General features: G+C 38.3%; 2 protein-coding genes across 2 annotated transcripts in view; both read left to right on the top strand.

Moving 5' to 3' along the window:
- Nucleotides 1-18,997, top strand: part of LOC124153638 (dynein axonemal heavy chain 10) — a 208,524-nt gene that overhangs the window by 159,423 nt on the left and 30,104 nt on the right. Inside the window, exons 59-62 of the mRNA XM_046526934.1 lie at nucleotides 188-405; nucleotides 738-959; nucleotides 4,042-4,189; nucleotides 11,721-11,856. Of these exons, the coding sequence (XP_046382890.1) occupies nucleotides 188-405; nucleotides 738-959; nucleotides 4,042-4,189; nucleotides 11,721-11,856 (724 nt within the window). The remainder of the gene's footprint in view (nucleotides 1-187; nucleotides 406-737; nucleotides 960-4,041; nucleotides 4,190-11,720; nucleotides 11,857-18,997) is intronic.
- Nucleotides 15,182-17,341, top strand: LOC124153637 (tigger transposable element-derived protein 4-like). Its single transcript, XM_046526933.1, has 2 exons — nucleotides 15,182-16,673; nucleotides 16,836-17,341. Exons 1-2 carry the CDS (start codon nucleotides 15,436-15,438, stop codon nucleotides 17,044-17,046), a joined length of 1,449 nt encoding a protein of 482 aa, XP_046382889.1. The 5' UTR covers nucleotides 15,182-15,435; the 3' UTR covers nucleotides 17,047-17,341.

The following is an 18,997-nucleotide window of genomic DNA, read 5'->3' as shown; positions in this document are numbered from 1 at the left end:
GTACCTATATAGAATGTGATTAATGACTAGAATTAACACAGCCACTCGTAATAAAATAACTTGTACATTTGACAAAAAAATCTTTCTGTATAATTTGAGCATTTTTTATATGAAAATTGTGGGTGAGACCTCATTTTTTATTATTTTGTAGCTGCTAATCAGAGATTAAGAAGTGTTAACTTGACAGGTTGATGCCCTTGAAAGTGAGCATGCAGCTGCACAGCGTTATTTAAACAAAATAAATGGAGAAATTAGCCAGCTGAACGCTAAGCTGGAGACACTAAGTTCTCGCTATGAAAAAGCAATGGTTGATCGTCAGATTCTCCAAGATGAAACGGATATAATGGAACGACGACTCCGGGCTGCTGACAAACTCATCTCAGGACTTGGATCGGAGAATGAAAGGTTATTTCTCTCTGACAATTATTTTTTTAAAAGGTTCATAGTAATGAGGGAATGCAAAATACATGTATACATAACTCTTTAAATTGAACCTGATAAAGTTCCTAGGTTCTAATTATTTTGACTTATGTGCAAAAAGAGCAAAGATCCAAATGGCTTTTGTTTCTGTTTTAACTATATTTTTCTAGTTAATAGACAGAAATAGCCTATGGGAAAAGGAAACAGTTTTAGAATTTGAATTTGAAAAAAAAAATTCAATGGTTATCTAATCATAAATACTTTGTTGTTTTACGGTAATGTTTCACTTCTTATGGTTAATTATTTCATTCCTACAGGTGGAAAAAAGATCTGAGTCAGCTTCATGTGAATCGCTCTCAGCTTGTTGGTGATTGTCTTCTTGCTTCTGCATTTATGAGCTATTGTGGAGCGTTTACTTCGGAGTTCCGTAATGAAATGATATATGTTGATTGGGCATTAGATTTAGAAATAAGAGATGTACCACTCTCTGCTAATTTTCGTGTTGAGAAGACTTTGACAGATGAAGTGGAAGTCAGCAAGTAAGTAAAATTGTGATAAACCCTTGGCACTTTGAGTGCTGAATACGCAATGATTTGTAATGTTTTCAATCAATCTCACAAGGGTCTCTCCTACAACCGGGTCTCAGATTTCAATCAAACTTTATACTGTTGTATTCTATCAAGTGCTGTCCACAAATCACCCCCCTGGATAATCTGGAAACCAAAGATAATCTACCAAATTAATTATTTTGAGTTATCCCGTTAGTTATGCAATGCAAATTGCAGGTGTACATGCGTGGTAGGCAACCCGTGCTTCACCTCATTGCGTCCTATCTTGTATATGTACTTGATTTTAATGTATTTTCAAGCTCTAATTTAAGACAGAAATAAAAAACCTAAACCTATAATTGAAAAACAGAAATGCTATATGCATACATTAGAATGCTTTGGCCTCTTTAATCATCAATGGTCTCATTACTGCAGTCATGAATCTATCAAAATGTGGTTTATTTTTTGAGGAATGTTCTCAACCTTGATTGTTTCCCTTCAATAATAAGAGCTTATGAATCCATGTTTTCAATCAATAGACATACATATGTATGATTTTTATGATCATCCAGGAACCTTTCCGATTTAAACATCATTCCTCCCACTTTCACTCCAGCTTCCGGCTCATTCCACGATTCTCTTATCATCTCCTCAGCGTATTCGTTAAAAAGCAGCGGCGATAGAGGAGAGCCTTGCCTCACACCTCGGCCAATGCTTGCCCACCCAGATTCTCCGTCCACTACCCTCACTTGCGCAGTCTGGGCCATATACAGATTACGAATTAGTCGTCTATCCTTCCAATCTATGCATATTCTCTTGAGGATATCCATTAACTTTACCCAGTTCGCCCTATCAAACGCTTTATCAAAATCCACGAAACAGGCATATACACCCTGGTCATATTCTAGGTTCCTCTCCACTAAGGACCTCATTATTGCAATTGCATCACGAGTTGACTTCCTTTTTCTAAAACCAAACTGATCATCGCCCAAATACTCGATTGCTCTCACCTCCATTTGTCTGTTCAATATCCTCAGTACCACTTTTGCCATGTATGCAATATTAGGCTGATAGTTGTATAATCTCCACATTCTACAGCTTTCTTCTTTTTTGGTAGCAGAATTAAAACCGTCTTCACAAAATCCTCTGGCCAACATCCCTCCTCATAGATCCTGTGTACTAGTTTGAAAAACCTATTCTTACTATCCATCCCTATAGATTCTTCAGAAACTCACATGGAATATTGTCCACACCTACTGCTTTCCTAGCCTTCATATCACGAAGTGCTCTCTCTATTTCCGAATCTAAAACCCCCGGCCCAAGATTATCCTCCTCCACTGCACTTTCCTCCTCTAAAGTCAATCTCTCCGGCCTGTTTCTTCCACCATACAGATTCTCCACTTATTCCTTCCATGTACTATGTACCTCTTCTCGCTCGGTTAGCATCTTCCCATCTTTAGCCTTAATTTTAGACATGGCTTGTCCTCTTTTGCTGCCCGATAGCGATTTAACTTTGGCATACAATGCGCCTAGCAGTTAAATTTCTCACTCAACACTCAAAGCCCTGAGGACGATGGCCAAGTCGGGCATCGAAACGTCAGCAGTTATGCAGTTCCACCCAATGGTGATCCCGAGAACTCTTCACTAAGTCTATTTGTTGGGAAAGCACGAAATATTTCTCATACAATTGATTTGATTTACCGATAGTGAGGGATTTGATACCTATCCTCTTGAGTCCTGCATTACAAAAAATATGGTCTGTATTAAATAATTTGTCATCAAGATATAATCTAATGTAATTTATCTTAGGTATCCAATTAAAGATTGTTAAGCTCCCATCTCCTGCCTCTCAGATTGGCTGGGAAAGGAGGCTGATACTCACAAGGGGAGACCACGTACCTTGCTCCGCCTTTTTCAATGCCATATTTTTTATGGCCTTCGGAATGGTGAACACATCTCTGAACTAGTAGTGGTTCTGTTGAATGGCCCTTAGTTTGGCTGTAATTAATTAATTTTCATGTGGCACTTTTCACAAGTTGTATATAATTCCAAAATATCTCTTCCTACAGCAGGCGGGAGAGGTGGGGTAGTGGTAGCGCAAGTGACTCCTACCCAGGGGGCCAGTGTTAGGGGCTTCGTGATGTCAGTATATTTTGTTGTCTTCATTGTGATCACACGGCGTCAAGTTTTTCGTTAATTTTAATTGCAGCAAGCATAGACATGGGACAAATTTTTTATCATCATAATGGCGTTTAAGTATTTAAGCAGTGTCATTTCAAACGCGGAGATACGATGACTACACCGGTAAGGGTTGGTGTGCGCTAAAATGTTAATTTTTTCTTTTCTTATAATGATCAACTTCTACATTAAAAATGAAAACCATTCTTGCGAGAGCACAGAGTGCTGGCGTGTAAAACAAACTAAGGCCCATTTAACGGAACCACTACTAGTTCAGAGATGTGTCCACCATTCCGAAGGTCATAAAAAATACGGCATTGCAAAAGGCGGAGCAAGGTACGTGGTCTCCCCTTGTCAGATCTGACCAGACTTGTGATTTTTCTTTGGGTTGGTTCCAAACATTAGGCTCATGTTCCCTTCCCTCCATCTCTTTACTGTCGTCGTGCCTTTTCTCGTGGTCCTTGTTATACTCTGAGGTACCTCAGCCCTTCTCCAGAGCTCATCTTTGATGCTTCCAGCTTGCTCCTCAAACTCTCTCAAAGAAGATATTACATATATCCACCTTAGATTACTTTGTTGAACCAGTCAGATCAACCTAATATTGGTAAATGTGGTGAATTTTTAAAAGTAATGAATTTTTTTTATTTTTCATTACATTTAAAACATTTTCCATCTTGGCTTTGGTTACTTTTCATAGAACAAAGTATGTACTTAAGCAAAATTAGCAGAGCTACTATTTTTATTCATTCTGCCAAATTAATTAAAATCCTGTTTGTATCAGGTATGTTTGGGGTTATTACATATTTCTAAACAGTTAAATTTTTAAAGCCTGTATCCAACAGGTATGAAAAATTTAACCCTTACCCCTGAAATACATTTATGCGTTGATTTTTAGATGGAATTATGAAGGTCTACCAAGTGATGAACTTTCAGTGCAAAATGGAATATTGACCCTGAAGTCAAGTAGATTTCCTTTGTGTATTGATCCTCAGCAGCAAGCTATGAATTGGATCCGCAAGAAAGAAGCAAAAGCTAATCTTAAGGTATGCTCAGTTTTTGCTTTGGTTCTTTTTGATTTATCCCACTCACTCCAAAAGATTTTTTTAAAATTGGTTTCCTTAAAGACCTATTTTGACTTTAAATTGATCATTGAGGTCAGTATTTACAAGCTTCTTGATTGTAGGTTGGGCTAATGCATATTAGCCAGAAAAGCAAACAACATTTTCAGAGAGTTCTCCAATGTTGCAGCAATGTATGGTGCCAGGGTTTTTTCTGGGGGGTCAAGGGGGGCACAAAGGTCTGGTGATCTTGGTGCCACTTCTGCTTCTCAAGGAAATATAGTTTCCCTTACTCCTTGGTTAGGCACTGAAAATATTTCATTAGTGCTTTAATAAATATGAACTCAAAGAGAGAAGTTACTTTGTTATTGCTAATATGTATGTGATTATATTTCGATTAATGCTGGGTTTAATGATTATTTTGTGTGCATTTATTGGGTACTTGCCCCGGTTTTCACTATTGGTTTGTATTTTACGTCCGTATTATAAGACTTGCATTGCCAGGAGCCCTCAGTGTTTATTAATGAAGATCAGTGCTTATCTAAACCAGTATATGGATACTTGCCCAGCGGACTTGAGTTTATTATTACTTTTGTGCGAGAAATAGGGTATTGCTTTCCCTCGTGGAGCAGAAATTTAAGGTTAGTATGCCCTCATACTTGCAATGGGAATAAATGAATCTGGGGTGGCAAATTGTGCCCAAAACTTCTTTGGCGATAGATAGTGAAAGTTAAGCTAATATGCCAAAGCAAAAAGGTATACATACTTTGCAGAAGGTTTTGAATAAATCAATGTTTAAAAAATGATAAAAACATGTAGGTATCACTAAGTATAAACTTTAAGAATTCCACTTCTTATCAACTCTGCAGTGGACTGTTGGAGAACATGTACTGTGGAAGTTAAGGTTGTGAGATTAGGTCCTAGTCGTGGGATAGGGTGGTCCTTATTTTTCGATTTTCTTTTGGGACACCCCTTATCATATGCCAACTGGTGTTAAAACATATCCTGTAAAATATGTTTGCAAATGGATAACAGGAAGACGTACTGCATCACACTCAAAGTTGAGAAACTTAGGCATTTTTGGCTCTTTTACGAATATGAATGGGGATAAGAAGGCACTGGTATTTAAAAAAATGATATTCTATGGTAACCAACAATACATTGGACATTTGATGTGCTGCGCCGAAAATATTTCCCAATTATGACCAGTGGTTCCCGAGATGAGGCCCCAAGAGTGAGCACGTGCCACTCCAGGCAGACATTTTTTATTGGCACGCGGGTTGCATATACTCAATATTTGTTGATCATTCTCACTCATCATAAAAACATAAAATTCTTTAGATAAACTTTAGACTTTTTCAATATTACCTTGAACCCTATTTTTGTCACTATTTATTGCCAAAACAGGCTAGTATTTGGGCTAAGTGATTTATTCTCCATAGGTTTTAAAATATTTAAAAAAGAGGATCATTACTAATGCCCATCTCTGATCATTAGTGTCCGAAGACTTCTCGAACTTTGCGTCGAAGACACTTTGTAAAACCAGCTTGTATACAGGTATGTAGTGCTGGCATGGTAGAAGCAAAGTATCCTTTTTGAGAAGCTGCTCTAATAAGGCACATGTGCAACTGAGTCTCCCAATGTCAGTCGCAGTTGTATCGCAGCAGAATGCGTGGACATTTTCACGTAGGTTCCACTCCCTCAGCATCTGATACTCAGCAATGGGATGATATTTCCCACTGCTGATTGTGAAATTGTAACCCCAGGTAGATGCTTAGCTCCCAGACTGGTGACTATGACAGGGAGCCTATCCACCAGTTCTTTGCCCATCAGTGCTGGAAGCAATTTTCCGTCCCAGTTTATGGTAACTGCATCCAGCTCCTCTAATACATACGCTCTGCATAGGTTTGCTGTATACTCCTCCCATAAATGCTCATAGCCGTGGCGGATAGATGAGCGATTTATGAAAAATTCGTCAATATTTTGATGAAATGCTTCAGCAGCTGCAATCAAAATATAAACAGCTTATGAATACATACTTAATTATTTTCCAAATACCTCACTCGAATATCGTTAATGATAGGGATGAGTCAATTCCAAATGTCGATTCTCGGGCATGGAATCGGAATTGAGAATCGATCGCCTAAAGTCGATTCCGATCCCATCGATTCCAGGAAGATAAATGTTTTGAGCATAGACTATAAGCTTGGGGCATAAAGGCAGCCACACACCTAAGCGGCTGTGGTGTCAGCCTTGCCCGCACGGAGGATACGCCCGGCACGCGGGTGCTATGATGAACATACGTAAGTGGCCTCGGAAACATGAAAATGTCGGCAAGAGCGAAAAACCGACGAACCCTGAAATTGCGCGTGTTCTCAGAGAAAAAAAATTGGAAACCGCGGGATTGGGAAGCAATGCATGCATTTTTCGTTCTTTTATTAACCCCTGGCCACGGCAAATCAAATTATTACGATTATGAATCACCATCAGAGAATTCATCTAGACCATCAATTTTAACGTGTAATAGATCGAAATATATATTTTTTATTTTCGAATGATTTTTGAAGTCTGATGATAATAAAAACGTGCAGAGAGCGAGTTTTCCTTTGAAAAAAAAGTTTCTTATAATTACGCACAGAGAGCGGGATTTTGTTTGATATAACTTTTTCCATAGACTAACATGCGTCTGCATCAATAATAAAAATTTAGACACATTCGCGTTTGTATAGCCCAGTTTCATCAATTCAACCCCTGAGAAAGTTGATACTTGCTTGGCATAAACCGACGCGGTGTCCGGGCAGACTCGACAGGTTGCGTTCGGCCACCACCGCGCACCCGCCAAGCTGCTCTGGTATGTATGGATGCAATGAACGCTACATTATTGTTTAGCCACCGCGGCCAAATGACACATTATTGTTTAGCCACCGCGGGCAAACGACAATGTAGCCATTGTTATTTGTTATTTTATTCCATTCGATTCTTAAATTTTAATGACAGCAATGCTACAGATAAATCAATATCCCACCTGTTAGAAGGAATAAAAATCGATGGAATCGGAATCTAGAATTGGGAATTGATTTGAAGGAATCGGAATTGGAATCGAAAAAAAGTGGAATTGACTCATCCCTAGTTACTGAATAAGCATTTTTCCACCGAATAAGCATTTTTCCACTGAATAAGCATTTTTCACCATTTTCAAGGACAAATGGAAATTAAAATGAAAAATGCTGAACACTTTGCAAGTCATTCTACTTCAATACCACTCCCAAATCCTGATGCAACTGTCACTCATGATTACATCAAACTTTTACAGTCACAGACAGTAACTTTAAAATAAGAATATTTAAAATGTAAATTTGATCATGCAAACAAGCGTCTGAAAAGGAACAACCTTCCCGCATGCATTTGAAGGTATACACACATTTTTCTCAGTGTTGTTCTTGTGGAGTCATCAAGATTATACGTATCATAATGCTTATTTTCAATGATAAACTTTTGTAAAATATTATTTAAGAATTGAACCAACCAAATGTGCAAACCTTCATGTGAGACCCAACCATTTTAACCCTCATATGGATTTGCTGCGCCTTAGCGGCGCTCGTGGTTTTAAAAGTGGTGTAAAAATTTTCCATTCCAATGTATCATTTTGAAATTTTCAGTAGTTTATTTTTTCTGCTTTCTTCGTCTACTTATAAAATTTTGTTGGCATAGTGTTGATAGTTTACATTTTATTGGCCTCTAATGAAAAAAATTACGTCGTTGGATTTACTTGTTACTCGTTGGCTGCGGCGCTCAGTACTTCCTCGTCGCTACGTCGGTGACTGCACTCTCAATGTTAATGTCAAAGCATTTATGTTTCGTATGAAATGCTATAATATATTTATAATCATATTATTTATTTTTCTAAACATTATAAACAAAATGAAATTGTTAAGCAAAAGCAAAAAATATTACCATACCAATTTTGCTTTCTATTTTAGCTAAGATACAAAATATTTGCCTCGTTATGATGTTCATTGACAAAACTTCATCTTTTTACAAGAATTATTCATAAAAACTCATGGCAAGTCTGAGTTGTTTTTTCATGGGCTTCCGACTTAGTTTTGCTTGGGCACCTTCCTCGCTCCACGTCCACGTACATGCCGTGGTGGTAGTCACCTTAGGGTAAATCCTAGTGTGACTCTGTTTAGAATTACTCCAAGCAGCACTTCTAAGAAAAATTTAACACAATGCATTATCCGAATTCGTAGAATAATGCTTCCTCACCGTTATGTGAATATTTCTTGCTGAATGAGTAACTATAACTTGCCAGGAGATGCAGAAGTTTCACCGACTACCATGAAGAACACATCGCACAGTAATTGTTATATGTCTTGTACCTTTCATTCGAAAAAAATCCCTATGCTACTACGATAGTCTATACAAAATTGCTGGCGTGTATATAGTTACTGATGACATGACAGTTTACCATTGGGGTGAAATCGAAATAACTATCCAACTAATTGTGTGAAAGAAAATAATTTCTCTTTCCTGATGATGAGTTTAGAATTTACATGGTAAAAATCGTTTCATTATGAATAGGTGAAAAGACAATTTACCGTGAGGTGAAAATTTGTGAACATATTTCTCGTTTCTTTGTGTACTCAAATGCAGTGATATTTTATGCATTGGGGGTGTTACTAACGTAAAGGGATGAGTGAGAAGGAGAAAGGAGAAGGAATGCCAGGTAGGTTGTTTTGAGGTGAAGGGGTGGTAGTGTGTCGACTGCCAAGACTCGGGGAATACCCAGATCGTTAGGACAGGTAGGAGTACAAAATCTTTATCGCGAAAAAGGTTGGGAGTGCAAAGAGACAATTAGATACAAAAGCCTGCTTTTTCTTCATCCTTCCAATGCTGCATGAGGGACAGGGAACAAAAGCCTTGTCAAAACGCCCCGCAGTGCCCCTCCCTTCATGTGGAGAGAAGTTCAATCAAGTTTTGTGGGAGGGGAGAAGAAGGTGGTGAATGACGAATAAGGGAGCTTTGAGAAGGTATGGATAGTCTCAATGTTTGGGTCAGTGAAACGCTACGGAAAGAAAACGTAAGGGAAGTCCTTCCAAAGTGAAGGTATTTTTGTCGCCCCAGAACATTCTTCCATCAGTTTCTCACGCAGAGCTAGACGAAAGAAAAAAGGCAGCTGCTCCTTCTCCCCTAGCACAAATAAACCATACTTCTAAGAAGTTATTTTTTTGGATTTCCCACCAATGCAGGAGTAAAACCTAATCTGATGCACTCCCACGCAAAACATTTACCCGTCCATATCCAAGGTAACCGTTCCCTTGGTGTACACGTCCCCAGTGAGGAAATAGGGCTCCGTGGTAGGAAAAGAGTACCGACTCTTCTAGCTCCGCCTCCAAAGCAGCGTTGGGTTCTTTGACACGTCGCTTATAATCCCATATTATTTATATTTCAAAACCCATAAGACTTGATATTTTTTTATTGCAGGACATAAGCTACCAGAATATTCGTAAGATTTGTCTTGATCGCCAGAATCTTGTAAAAATCACGAAAGTAACACTCGTCTCTTCTCACTTAACGTAAAGCTGTTCCATTATTAACGTTTAATAACTTATCCTTCTATGTGTACTGCAAAGATATAACATATGGGTGGACGCAGTGGAGCAAAATTATGTTATATGGGCATAAAAGAATTTTATTCGGTCGTCATTTTTAGTATTTAGCTACATAAAATTATAAACAATATAAACATTAAAAAGCGGAGTTTGTCGAGCTCTGTATATCAGAAAAATATTTCAAACAACAATTACACACGAAATTAAAACTTTCACTCGAAAATAACAAACAAAGGGAACTGAAATAAAGAGCATTACGGCAAGAAATGGGAAAGAATGCAGCGTTCAACATTTTTTGTTGTAACTTCAACAATAAGGGTTTAAATCTAGCAAAACACGGTAGGAAATAAAGATAATAGATGTATTTACCATTATCAATCAGAAAACTTGTAAATTCAGGCTTACAGTGAAAGATAATAGCAAAAAATGACGCGGCGCCGCAAATCCAACGACGTAACTAATTCTGTAAATCCATATGAGGGTTAAATGGATATAAATTGAATCATGGACGATCTGTGCTGAGTATTTGAAATTTGAATAATTGATAACTTTGTGTTATCATGTATCGAATAGTGTAAAAAGCTCAATATTCAAGGTATTCGGTGATTCGACTATTCGAATGTAATACTAAATTTCTTTTATTTGGTTCTGCCCAGTAAATTAAGTACAGCTTGTAAAGGCCGCTATACACAGTGAATGATCATGCGAATGACCATGCTGAATGATCATGTGATCATTCACAGGATCATGCAAGCAAAATAGAACATGTTCTAATTTTCACTGAATGATCATGCTCATGACAGTTCATTCGCAAATGTTTCCACTATACACAGCTAATGATTTCATTCACATGATCATTCATCGTTTACATATAGCGGCTATAAGAAATGAACAGGGAATTTAATAATGTAAAATAACAGTCAAAATGCCATTTAGCATTTCCTGTGCATTCTTCCACTGGCTGACAGTCTCAGCCGTGTCCAATTTGTTCAATTACTCATAATTTTGGATCTCCTTCAGATGTAAAATTTCAACCCTAAAGGCTGATGAAATTAGATCAATCAATTTAGGGGGCTGGATCAGCTCTGGGGGCCACTTCGGGTTTATGAACAATATCAGAAATTGAGCCAGTCGCATCTCAAGGATTATTAGAAAAGGCAGCAATAAGGAATTTATCCAGTTTTGAACCCATGGCCTCATATTGTATTTGGTAGAAGCAACTGACGTCTTCATTTGTACTTTGAGAGCAGGTTATAAAACATAGGGTGCAAAGAAAGCATGCTCATTAGCTATACTCTGCTCTTAATGAAAGGCAACAAGGAGACTTCAGCCTAAAATCCCATATGACAGATGCAGTATTGTGCTTGCAGTGCCCTCCAAACAGCACACAGTGGCGTTAGCCTGCTTTTAATGAAAGGTGCCAAAGGGAAATCTGCTCAATGTATTACAGAGGGAGTCAGTGTGACAGAGTGCACTCCTGTTCAAAAAATTACTGACTCCCCAGGATCAGAAATTTTTTAAGTTCATAGTTAATGCTGATGTGACAATGCAGCCAATCCCTGTCCCTGTACAGAGTCATGAATGCATGTAGGCCCCCTATTGACCAAAGGCCATTCAAGGCAATGTTGAGAAAATGGGAAGAACCAAGGTGGGACGTTGACCAAAGATTCTCATAGTTTTCATATTCAGCCATATTTTTTTCCTATACATATTCCATTTTAGTTAGAACATAAAATACATTCATTATTTGGGAGTATAAAATCCTATCAGAAATAACCAGTTTTTAACCATTGTAATTACCTGCTACCTTATAAGTACCTTTCTCTTCTATTAGTATTAAATTATAGGTATCTTATTCTTGAGGGTTAACTGACTGGTTTCTTTGGTGTTTTATTTTTTTTCAGATGCTGACATTTAGTGATGCTGACTTCCTAAAACAATTAGAAATGTCTATTAAGTATGGCTTTCCAGTTATATTTCAAAGTGTTGAAGAGTTTTTAGATCCAGTGATAGAAAACGTACTTTCAAAAAATATTTTGAGTAAGTAAAATGACATTTAGTAAATTAAATACCATTTGGATATATCTAATTTAAGTTGTGATGGGCTTAGTACTTTTTTTGTCATGTTCCAATGCATAGCTAAAATGTTTTGTCTTAGATGGGCATTTGTGTTTAGTTAGGAGTTTACTGGCATTCGGACTAAAATGTTATGCCCTGCTTTTTCAGAAGCATACAATGTATAATTAAGCTATAATTGAGCTATTCCATAGAACTTTTTGCATGCTTATGACATATATGAATGATAATTGTTTCACTGAAATCATTTTGAGTGTACTATAAGTATCCCACGATACGTCTAGGCTTTCTTAAAATGCAAATGAATTCATAGAAAAAAATCACCTAGGCCAGGAATCATGGGCCAGTTTTCAGTTTACTGAGCCAATGTGAAGATCACTGAGCTTCCATGCTTCCCACATCTATCTTGTGAAAGCAGTAATGGAATTCTAGGGAAGTTCTTGTCATGCCCTCATTGGTTATCGAGGTTGAAATGCCAGCAAATTGAGGGCTTCAAAGGAGCTACTATAGTAGATACCAGTTCAAACGAATCCAGAACCACTATGTACTTGTAATTTATTTCCTTTTAATGTCGTTAATTGAGTTTAAATTTGTATGAATTACCATAAAATAAGAACTGATAGCTGAAGGGTCTATTCCTAGAGCATATATATTTTTTTTCTTGGTAATTCAGATTTTAATCTTTGGCTAGTCAATTTCAGGTAATGTTTCAGGTTGGGACACATTTTCTCCTTACCTCCAATCTATTAGCAAGGATATTGAAGTAAATAATTGCAATTTTCCACGATTATAAAATTTATTATGACCTAGGTTTCATTGTTATTAAATCATCTTCAATATACATGTGATGTGTAGTGCATTCATTTTGTACAATTATTTAACTTGAGTGCGGGAAGTGAGGGGAGAGGGTATGGGGAGGAGATGGGAAAACCTGAAGAAGAAGTGAACAGAACAGAGAGGAGAGTAAAAGAGGGGAAGACGATGCGTGGAAAAACTGGAGAAAGGTGGTAGGGATTAGTTTGGGAGGAAGCACAGAAATGCAGGGTTTTTTAGGGTTAACTATATTTTTCACAGAAACATTCAAACATCCCTGAGGCAGTCTTCCCCAGTGAGAAATGGATCATCGAATCTACGTCGAATCTTCGTCGATTCGACGACTATAGATCGATTTGTGGTCGATGTCGATTTTATTTGTTCAATCGACGATTTTTCGACGTGTTATTCTCATTGGTCAGCGGGGTCAGCGTGTTGATTGGCTGAGGGGGGACAAAGTGATGTTGTGACAAAGTCTTAAAATTAACGGTGAGACTATTAAAATATATGTGAAACAAATAATAAAGCTAAAATTAGGTAAATAATTATTTTATTAATTCATACACATTACTCTTAATCTCGGAGAACAATCTTTGATTTCTTTGCATTCTGTAACTTTACCGGAAGTGCATGATGTTGAAACTTGAAGGCAGTCTCCAACAGTCTCTACCGGTCTCTACTAATTTTTGGACTCTGTCGATCTGATAAGCCGGTTGAACCGTGGGAAACCTGTATCAGTTGCTGTCGGTGTTTCGTTTCGTGTCATTTCGATACCTTTAGCCTCGCGTCATAGATATCAACATCTCACATTTTTTCTCAAGGGTTTCTGATTATTATTGAAGATAAATACGAAGGACTTGAGATTACAATTCACCATAATAAATTTGAAAGTCTAATTATTTCAGCCTTCATTTGTTTAGACAATGCGTGCTCGAGTGAAATCGGTCGTTGGGGCAGCAATAGATGCTCTTTATTAGCCGAAAAGATGTATATTTCCGTAGTTATTGTTAGGAATCGCAGGTAAGCAGACGGTATCACGTCGACATAGAAAACACGTCGATGACATCGAAAACACGTCGATTTTCGGACCATATAGACATCGATCGATGTGTTGCCATCGACGTTTTATCGATGACTACTTCGACGTCGAATGGACGGCGATTCGATAACTCATTTCTCACTGGGTTCAGTGGTGGATTGATAGGGGAGGGCAAAGGGGGCTGTAGTCTCCCCTTGATTATCCAATTTAGGTAGAATGGTAATTTTGTTCGGACCTGTAATAATGCTGGGAGGTTACCCCCTACTTAGTCCCCCCTTGTCCCTTTCGTGGATCTGCCACTGGCGATCTTCCTTTGTGTTGTGTTGGAATCCGGGGGTGTTGTTATTGTTATTGTTGTTAGTCCGTAAATGGTGATGGGAGCAGAGTGTCTTCTGAGCAGGCAAGCAGCGGGGTCAGATTAGCGGGCCACTGGACCAAAATGTTCTTCTGAGGGTGGGCGCGAGGGAGGTAAAAAGAGGGGTTGCAGGGTTAGCAGTATTGCATAAGGTGGGATGGTTTTAACACTTTGATTGTGGGAAGTGGTGGGGGGGATGGAGTTTTCGACTCTTCTTGGAACTCACTATTTTTACTTGAGGGATAGTAGGGGTGAATTTGATGCGTGAAGGTGGTCATTTAGTCGGGGAACTTGGTAATGTTGTCTATTGGCTATTGCTAATCTCTAATTGTTCCAAAGCATCTAATTTCTTCCCCTTGGCATGGGTATGGAGCACTTTGGTAAAAAAATTTGGATTGTGGCCATGGCAAGTGGAGCATTTACTTACCATGAAAACTTTGTGGGGAATGTTCGTAAGCTGCAATTTGAATTTATAAACCGGTACCCATGCTAGTACTCTTTCACCAATAGCCAAGCCCTCCACCCACCCGGCCTGTATACTCCCTGCTTAAAACATAATTTTGAAATTAGCAACTCTGACATATTTTGGTTACTGTGCATATGACCCCCAATTATGGATATTATATGATTAATTGCCAAATAAAACCGTTCCGTGCCATTTGTGTCTGTATATAATTCATTTCGTGGTTTTTTCCAAGGTAGACATTAAAATGTAATGACGTAACATTATAATTGGGGTGTTTGTCGCAGCCGTGTGTCGTTAAGCCGCTTTGCACGATTCAAAGGCCTGTCCGCGCGTTTAGATTAGTGAACGAAATGGTGAGACACCTATTCTGAATTAGAATAAGGGATGTTCTATGGATATGCTCTCTCGAAGTGGTTGTTTTTCGGTATATTTTAGAATGTGAATGTGTATTCGCGTTAACCTGGGCGGGTACGTACGAATCGTGTTTTCACGGCTGTAAAGATATTGAGGCGCGAAAGAGAACCCGTGAAAAGCTCCCTCCAGCGACCCGTATGGGTTCTTCGGAGAAGTCTTTCATCGATACTCTAACGCACATACACTATTACGAAATTTTCATGATTTGGTTTTCTCAGTTTTCCCGGAGTGGAAATTCTACGTTTCTTTGCGGACGGTACGGACGTGAACGTTAGTCGTGCTGTAATCGAAGTAAACCCGCGTATGTGCGCGTATCTTATTTCGAGTGTGGCTTGTTTTTATAAATGTCGTGTGAAGCATCGAATTAAACGTATATAAGGGCCTTGTTAAACGATTTCGTAGCGGGAAAAGACTGTTAATTATGGCACGTTAAGTTAGAAAAGTGTAAATTTAACCATGGCTAAACCTCCAGCGAAAAGACAAATATCTACATTTGAAAAGCTTAAGATTCTCCGTGTCGTGGACGAAAATCCGCATATGAAACGTGTGGCCATAGCAGCAAGATTGCAACTTCCACCATCAACATTATTCACTATTATAAAAAACAGGGAAAGATATGAAAGGTTTGCAAAATTAGGCATTCGTAAGGGCAGAAAAAAAGTGGGAAGTGGAAAATTTAAACAGTTAAAGGATACATCGACGAAGTGGTGCAAAACACGCGAATCATCCGTAGTGCCTTTAAATGGTGCCGTAGTTCGCGGAAAAGATCCTGATTTAGTTTCTGGAGAGGGCATAAGTGACTTTACCGCTTCGAATGGGTGGATTCATAATTTCAAAAAACGTTATGGGTGGAATGACGATGGTGAGCCAGCTCTTGGTGACACTGTGTGGGAAACATGGAAAGATATCACCCTCCCGGGGCTCATTAAAGACTACAGCCCGAATGATGTTTTTAACGTCAGCGAGATGGGTATATTTTTTAATTTTCTTCCTAGTGAAATATTGTCATTAAAGGGAGGTAAATGTCGCGAGGGCAATACGAGTGATGAAAGGCTGACGGTCCTCCTAGGGTGCAATGAAAGTGGAACGGAAAAATTGATGCCGTTGGTGGTTGGGAATTATAAACCTGAAAGCTTCAAAACTGCTAAGGAATTCCCTTGCATGTACGAGTACGACCCTGATGCTTGGATGACCACCTCAATTTTTGTGAAGTTCCTGCGAATGCTGGATATCAAGATGGGTGGACAAAATCGTAGAATTTTGATGCTCATAGATAACTGCGCCGCACATCCAGTAGACTATGGATTTTTAAATAACGTTACAGTTGTGTTTTTTCCTCCAGAGTGCTCGATCGTCCTTCAACCTCTCGATCAAGGCATCTTACGGTGTGTGAAGCATAAGTACAGGGAACTTGTTGTCAATGAGAGGTTGGGGAATTTTCAAAGGAGAAAAGTGAGTGTTCTTGACGCTTTGAATTTTGTAAAGTATGCTTGGGACTCAGTGAAACCGAGTGCCATAAGATTTTGTTTCCATTCGTCCGGATTTTACCGCAATTCCAATGAGGTTGATACTGAATTTTCGAGCGACGAGGAAACTGGAGAGCAGTCCGTAGAAGTCTGGGATCAGCTGTTAGAAGGAGAGGGAATGACATTTGAAGAGTTCGTCTCCTGTGACGATGACTTAGAAGTCTGCAGGTTGGTTGATTTCACTTCTTTGACTTGGAAAACTTTACAATTAATAATGATCAGAAATATTAAGTAAATGAATGCCCTTATGTCTCCAATGTTGTATTTCTTTTCCATATAGTCTTTCAGTGACATTAGATAATTGTCTTATCGTCTCATATTTATCTGCAGGTCGATGCAGATGGATAAAGACTATGGAAAGGGGCAAAGTTATGATGCAGATAAAGCGGGGCAAAAATCTCCAACGTTCGAGGAAGCAATAGACGCGATGGAGACAGTGAGACGATTTGTGACGAGTCACAAAGTGGATGGAAGCGTGATGAATGCATTAATTAAACTTTATTCTACCATAAAAGTATTAGGAGTTGCGAATGGGAAATAAAAAGTCTTTGGACAGGTTATTCCAGCTCTTGATTTGCTCTCATATGTGATCATGCAATGAGCTAAAGTATGAGTTAATGGTCGTGGAAAAAATTTAAATGACATTCCATAGCAAAAGGAGAGTTGTATTTGTGTTTCATTACATCAGAAACCACACCAAAATTGATTCTTGTGGTGGACTCCCACTATAACGTTGTGCATTACTCACAAATACTCATAATTGTGTCTCCTTTCAGTTGATCTGTATTGCCTGTTGTGTGCGTGTGTTTGAATGTATTAAATATGTGCTATCCAAATTTTCTTAATTTTTAGTATTTTTCCTGAACCCCTCGACAAAGGGTTTCACACTATGCTTTTTAAGACCCAGTAACTCGTTTCTTTGGGCACTGTTGGTTGTGGTATTGCTCATGCTTCAAATATTGGTTTAGTAGCTCATGTCTCAGATATTTTCTGTGTTACCAACTGTCTTCCTGGAAATTAAATGCTCTCCATTTTCAGGATTGTGGCTGGGAAAAAAAGGTATTCGATCTGTCACCAATGTTTATTATATGTATTACATTCACTATTCGTATTACATCTTTTTATTATTATTATTATATTTTATGACCACTTTGGATCAACTTAAGTCATCTTCTGGGGGTCTTCCGTTTTTAGTTGCCCCAATATTTATAACAAATGGAGGATTACAAATTTTTCACCTTGTCAAAAATCGCCCATCTTATTAGTGTGTTTATCTTGATTGGAAGTTATTTATTATTAAGTTTTCTGATCCATTTTCTCTTTCAAATCACCAATAATAATGTGCACCATATGCATATATTCTTTGATATCAGTTTCATTCATTTAATAGCTATAAATTGAGCCATTCCATAGAACTTTTTGCGTACTTATGACCTGCTGCTATTAATAGTACCCAAGTTACATTATTTTGTCTAGGAGATTAGAAGAACTTCAAAGTGAAGTTTCAGTATTTTGTGCAGTGGAAGGTCTATGAGTATGGAACTGCCTTAAGTTAAAGTAGTCATGTCATTGGATTTCTATGCCACTTCAATATCAAATCATCAAGAAATATAGAAAATGACATTTGGTAAAACTGATTTGTGTTAATATAATGAATTTTGAATACCCTGCACTAACAGGGTTGATAACAGGGAAGCTCATGGTATTCCAATACTATTCTTAATGACAGCTCATGCATTAAATGCCTGATGTAGGCAGGGCCGGATTTACCTGTAGATAATAGGATGGTTTCCTATTATTTTTTTTGCCTAAATCGAAAGATTATTACTCCTGGAGTACGTGTTTCGTACGAAAAGTGAAAAATTTCAAGCGTGCAAAAACACGACGGGTAAGAATGAATGCCGGGAAATCTCACGTGTGACGTTGTTCTGGTTCCTGCTGCCGCAAGTGAGGTGACCTTGGGGCGAGGCTCTGAGCGCTGATACGACGCAGGATGCTAGCAGGTAGCAGAGTACTATGCTAGCTGGTAGCACTTGGCTTAAATAAGGATTATTAATACCTTATCAAACGAAGAAAACTTTCCTACCTTAGCCAGTTTTATTAGGTGATTACTAAGACATGTTTCCCTGAGCTCTGTGCCTCATGCATGCATTGGTAACCTCAGACGATGTAAAACTCTTATCTGCTCGTATGGAAACTAGGTCCCTGTGATGTCACGTGGAGTGGCATCGCATGGGCGCCAATCTGGCCTTTTTCCAATGAGGATAAAATTGACCCTTGCCATTCGTATAAACCGGTATTTCTAAAACCAAATAATTTGTATATGATGAATACACTAGTGGTGGGTAACGAATCACAATCAATGCCTTTCGTTTTCTTTGATGAAGGAAACTACCCTATTAGGCTTTAGCCTAGCCTTCAAGATCAAGAGGATCCTAAATTCAAATTGTTTGCGAAATGAAAATTAGGTAAAAGCATGCAAAGCTTAAGAG

Source organism: Ischnura elegans, chromosome 2, assembly GCF_921293095.1.
Source record: "Ischnura elegans chromosome 2, ioIscEleg1.1, whole genome shotgun sequence".
NCBI classification, from domain to species: domain Eukaryota; kingdom Metazoa; phylum Arthropoda; class Insecta; order Odonata; family Coenagrionidae; genus Ischnura; species Ischnura elegans.
This window is presented reverse-complemented; position numbering and strand designations above follow the sequence as displayed.

Coding starts and splice junctions, on each gene's coding strand:
- LOC124153637 (XM_046526933.1), top strand. CDS start 15,436: ATGGCTAAACCTCCAGCGAAAAGACAAATATCTACATTTGAAAAGCTT. Junction 16,674..16,835: donor GATGACTTAGAAGTCTGCAG/GTTGGTTGATTT, acceptor ATTTATCTGCAG/GTCGATGCAGATGGATAAAG.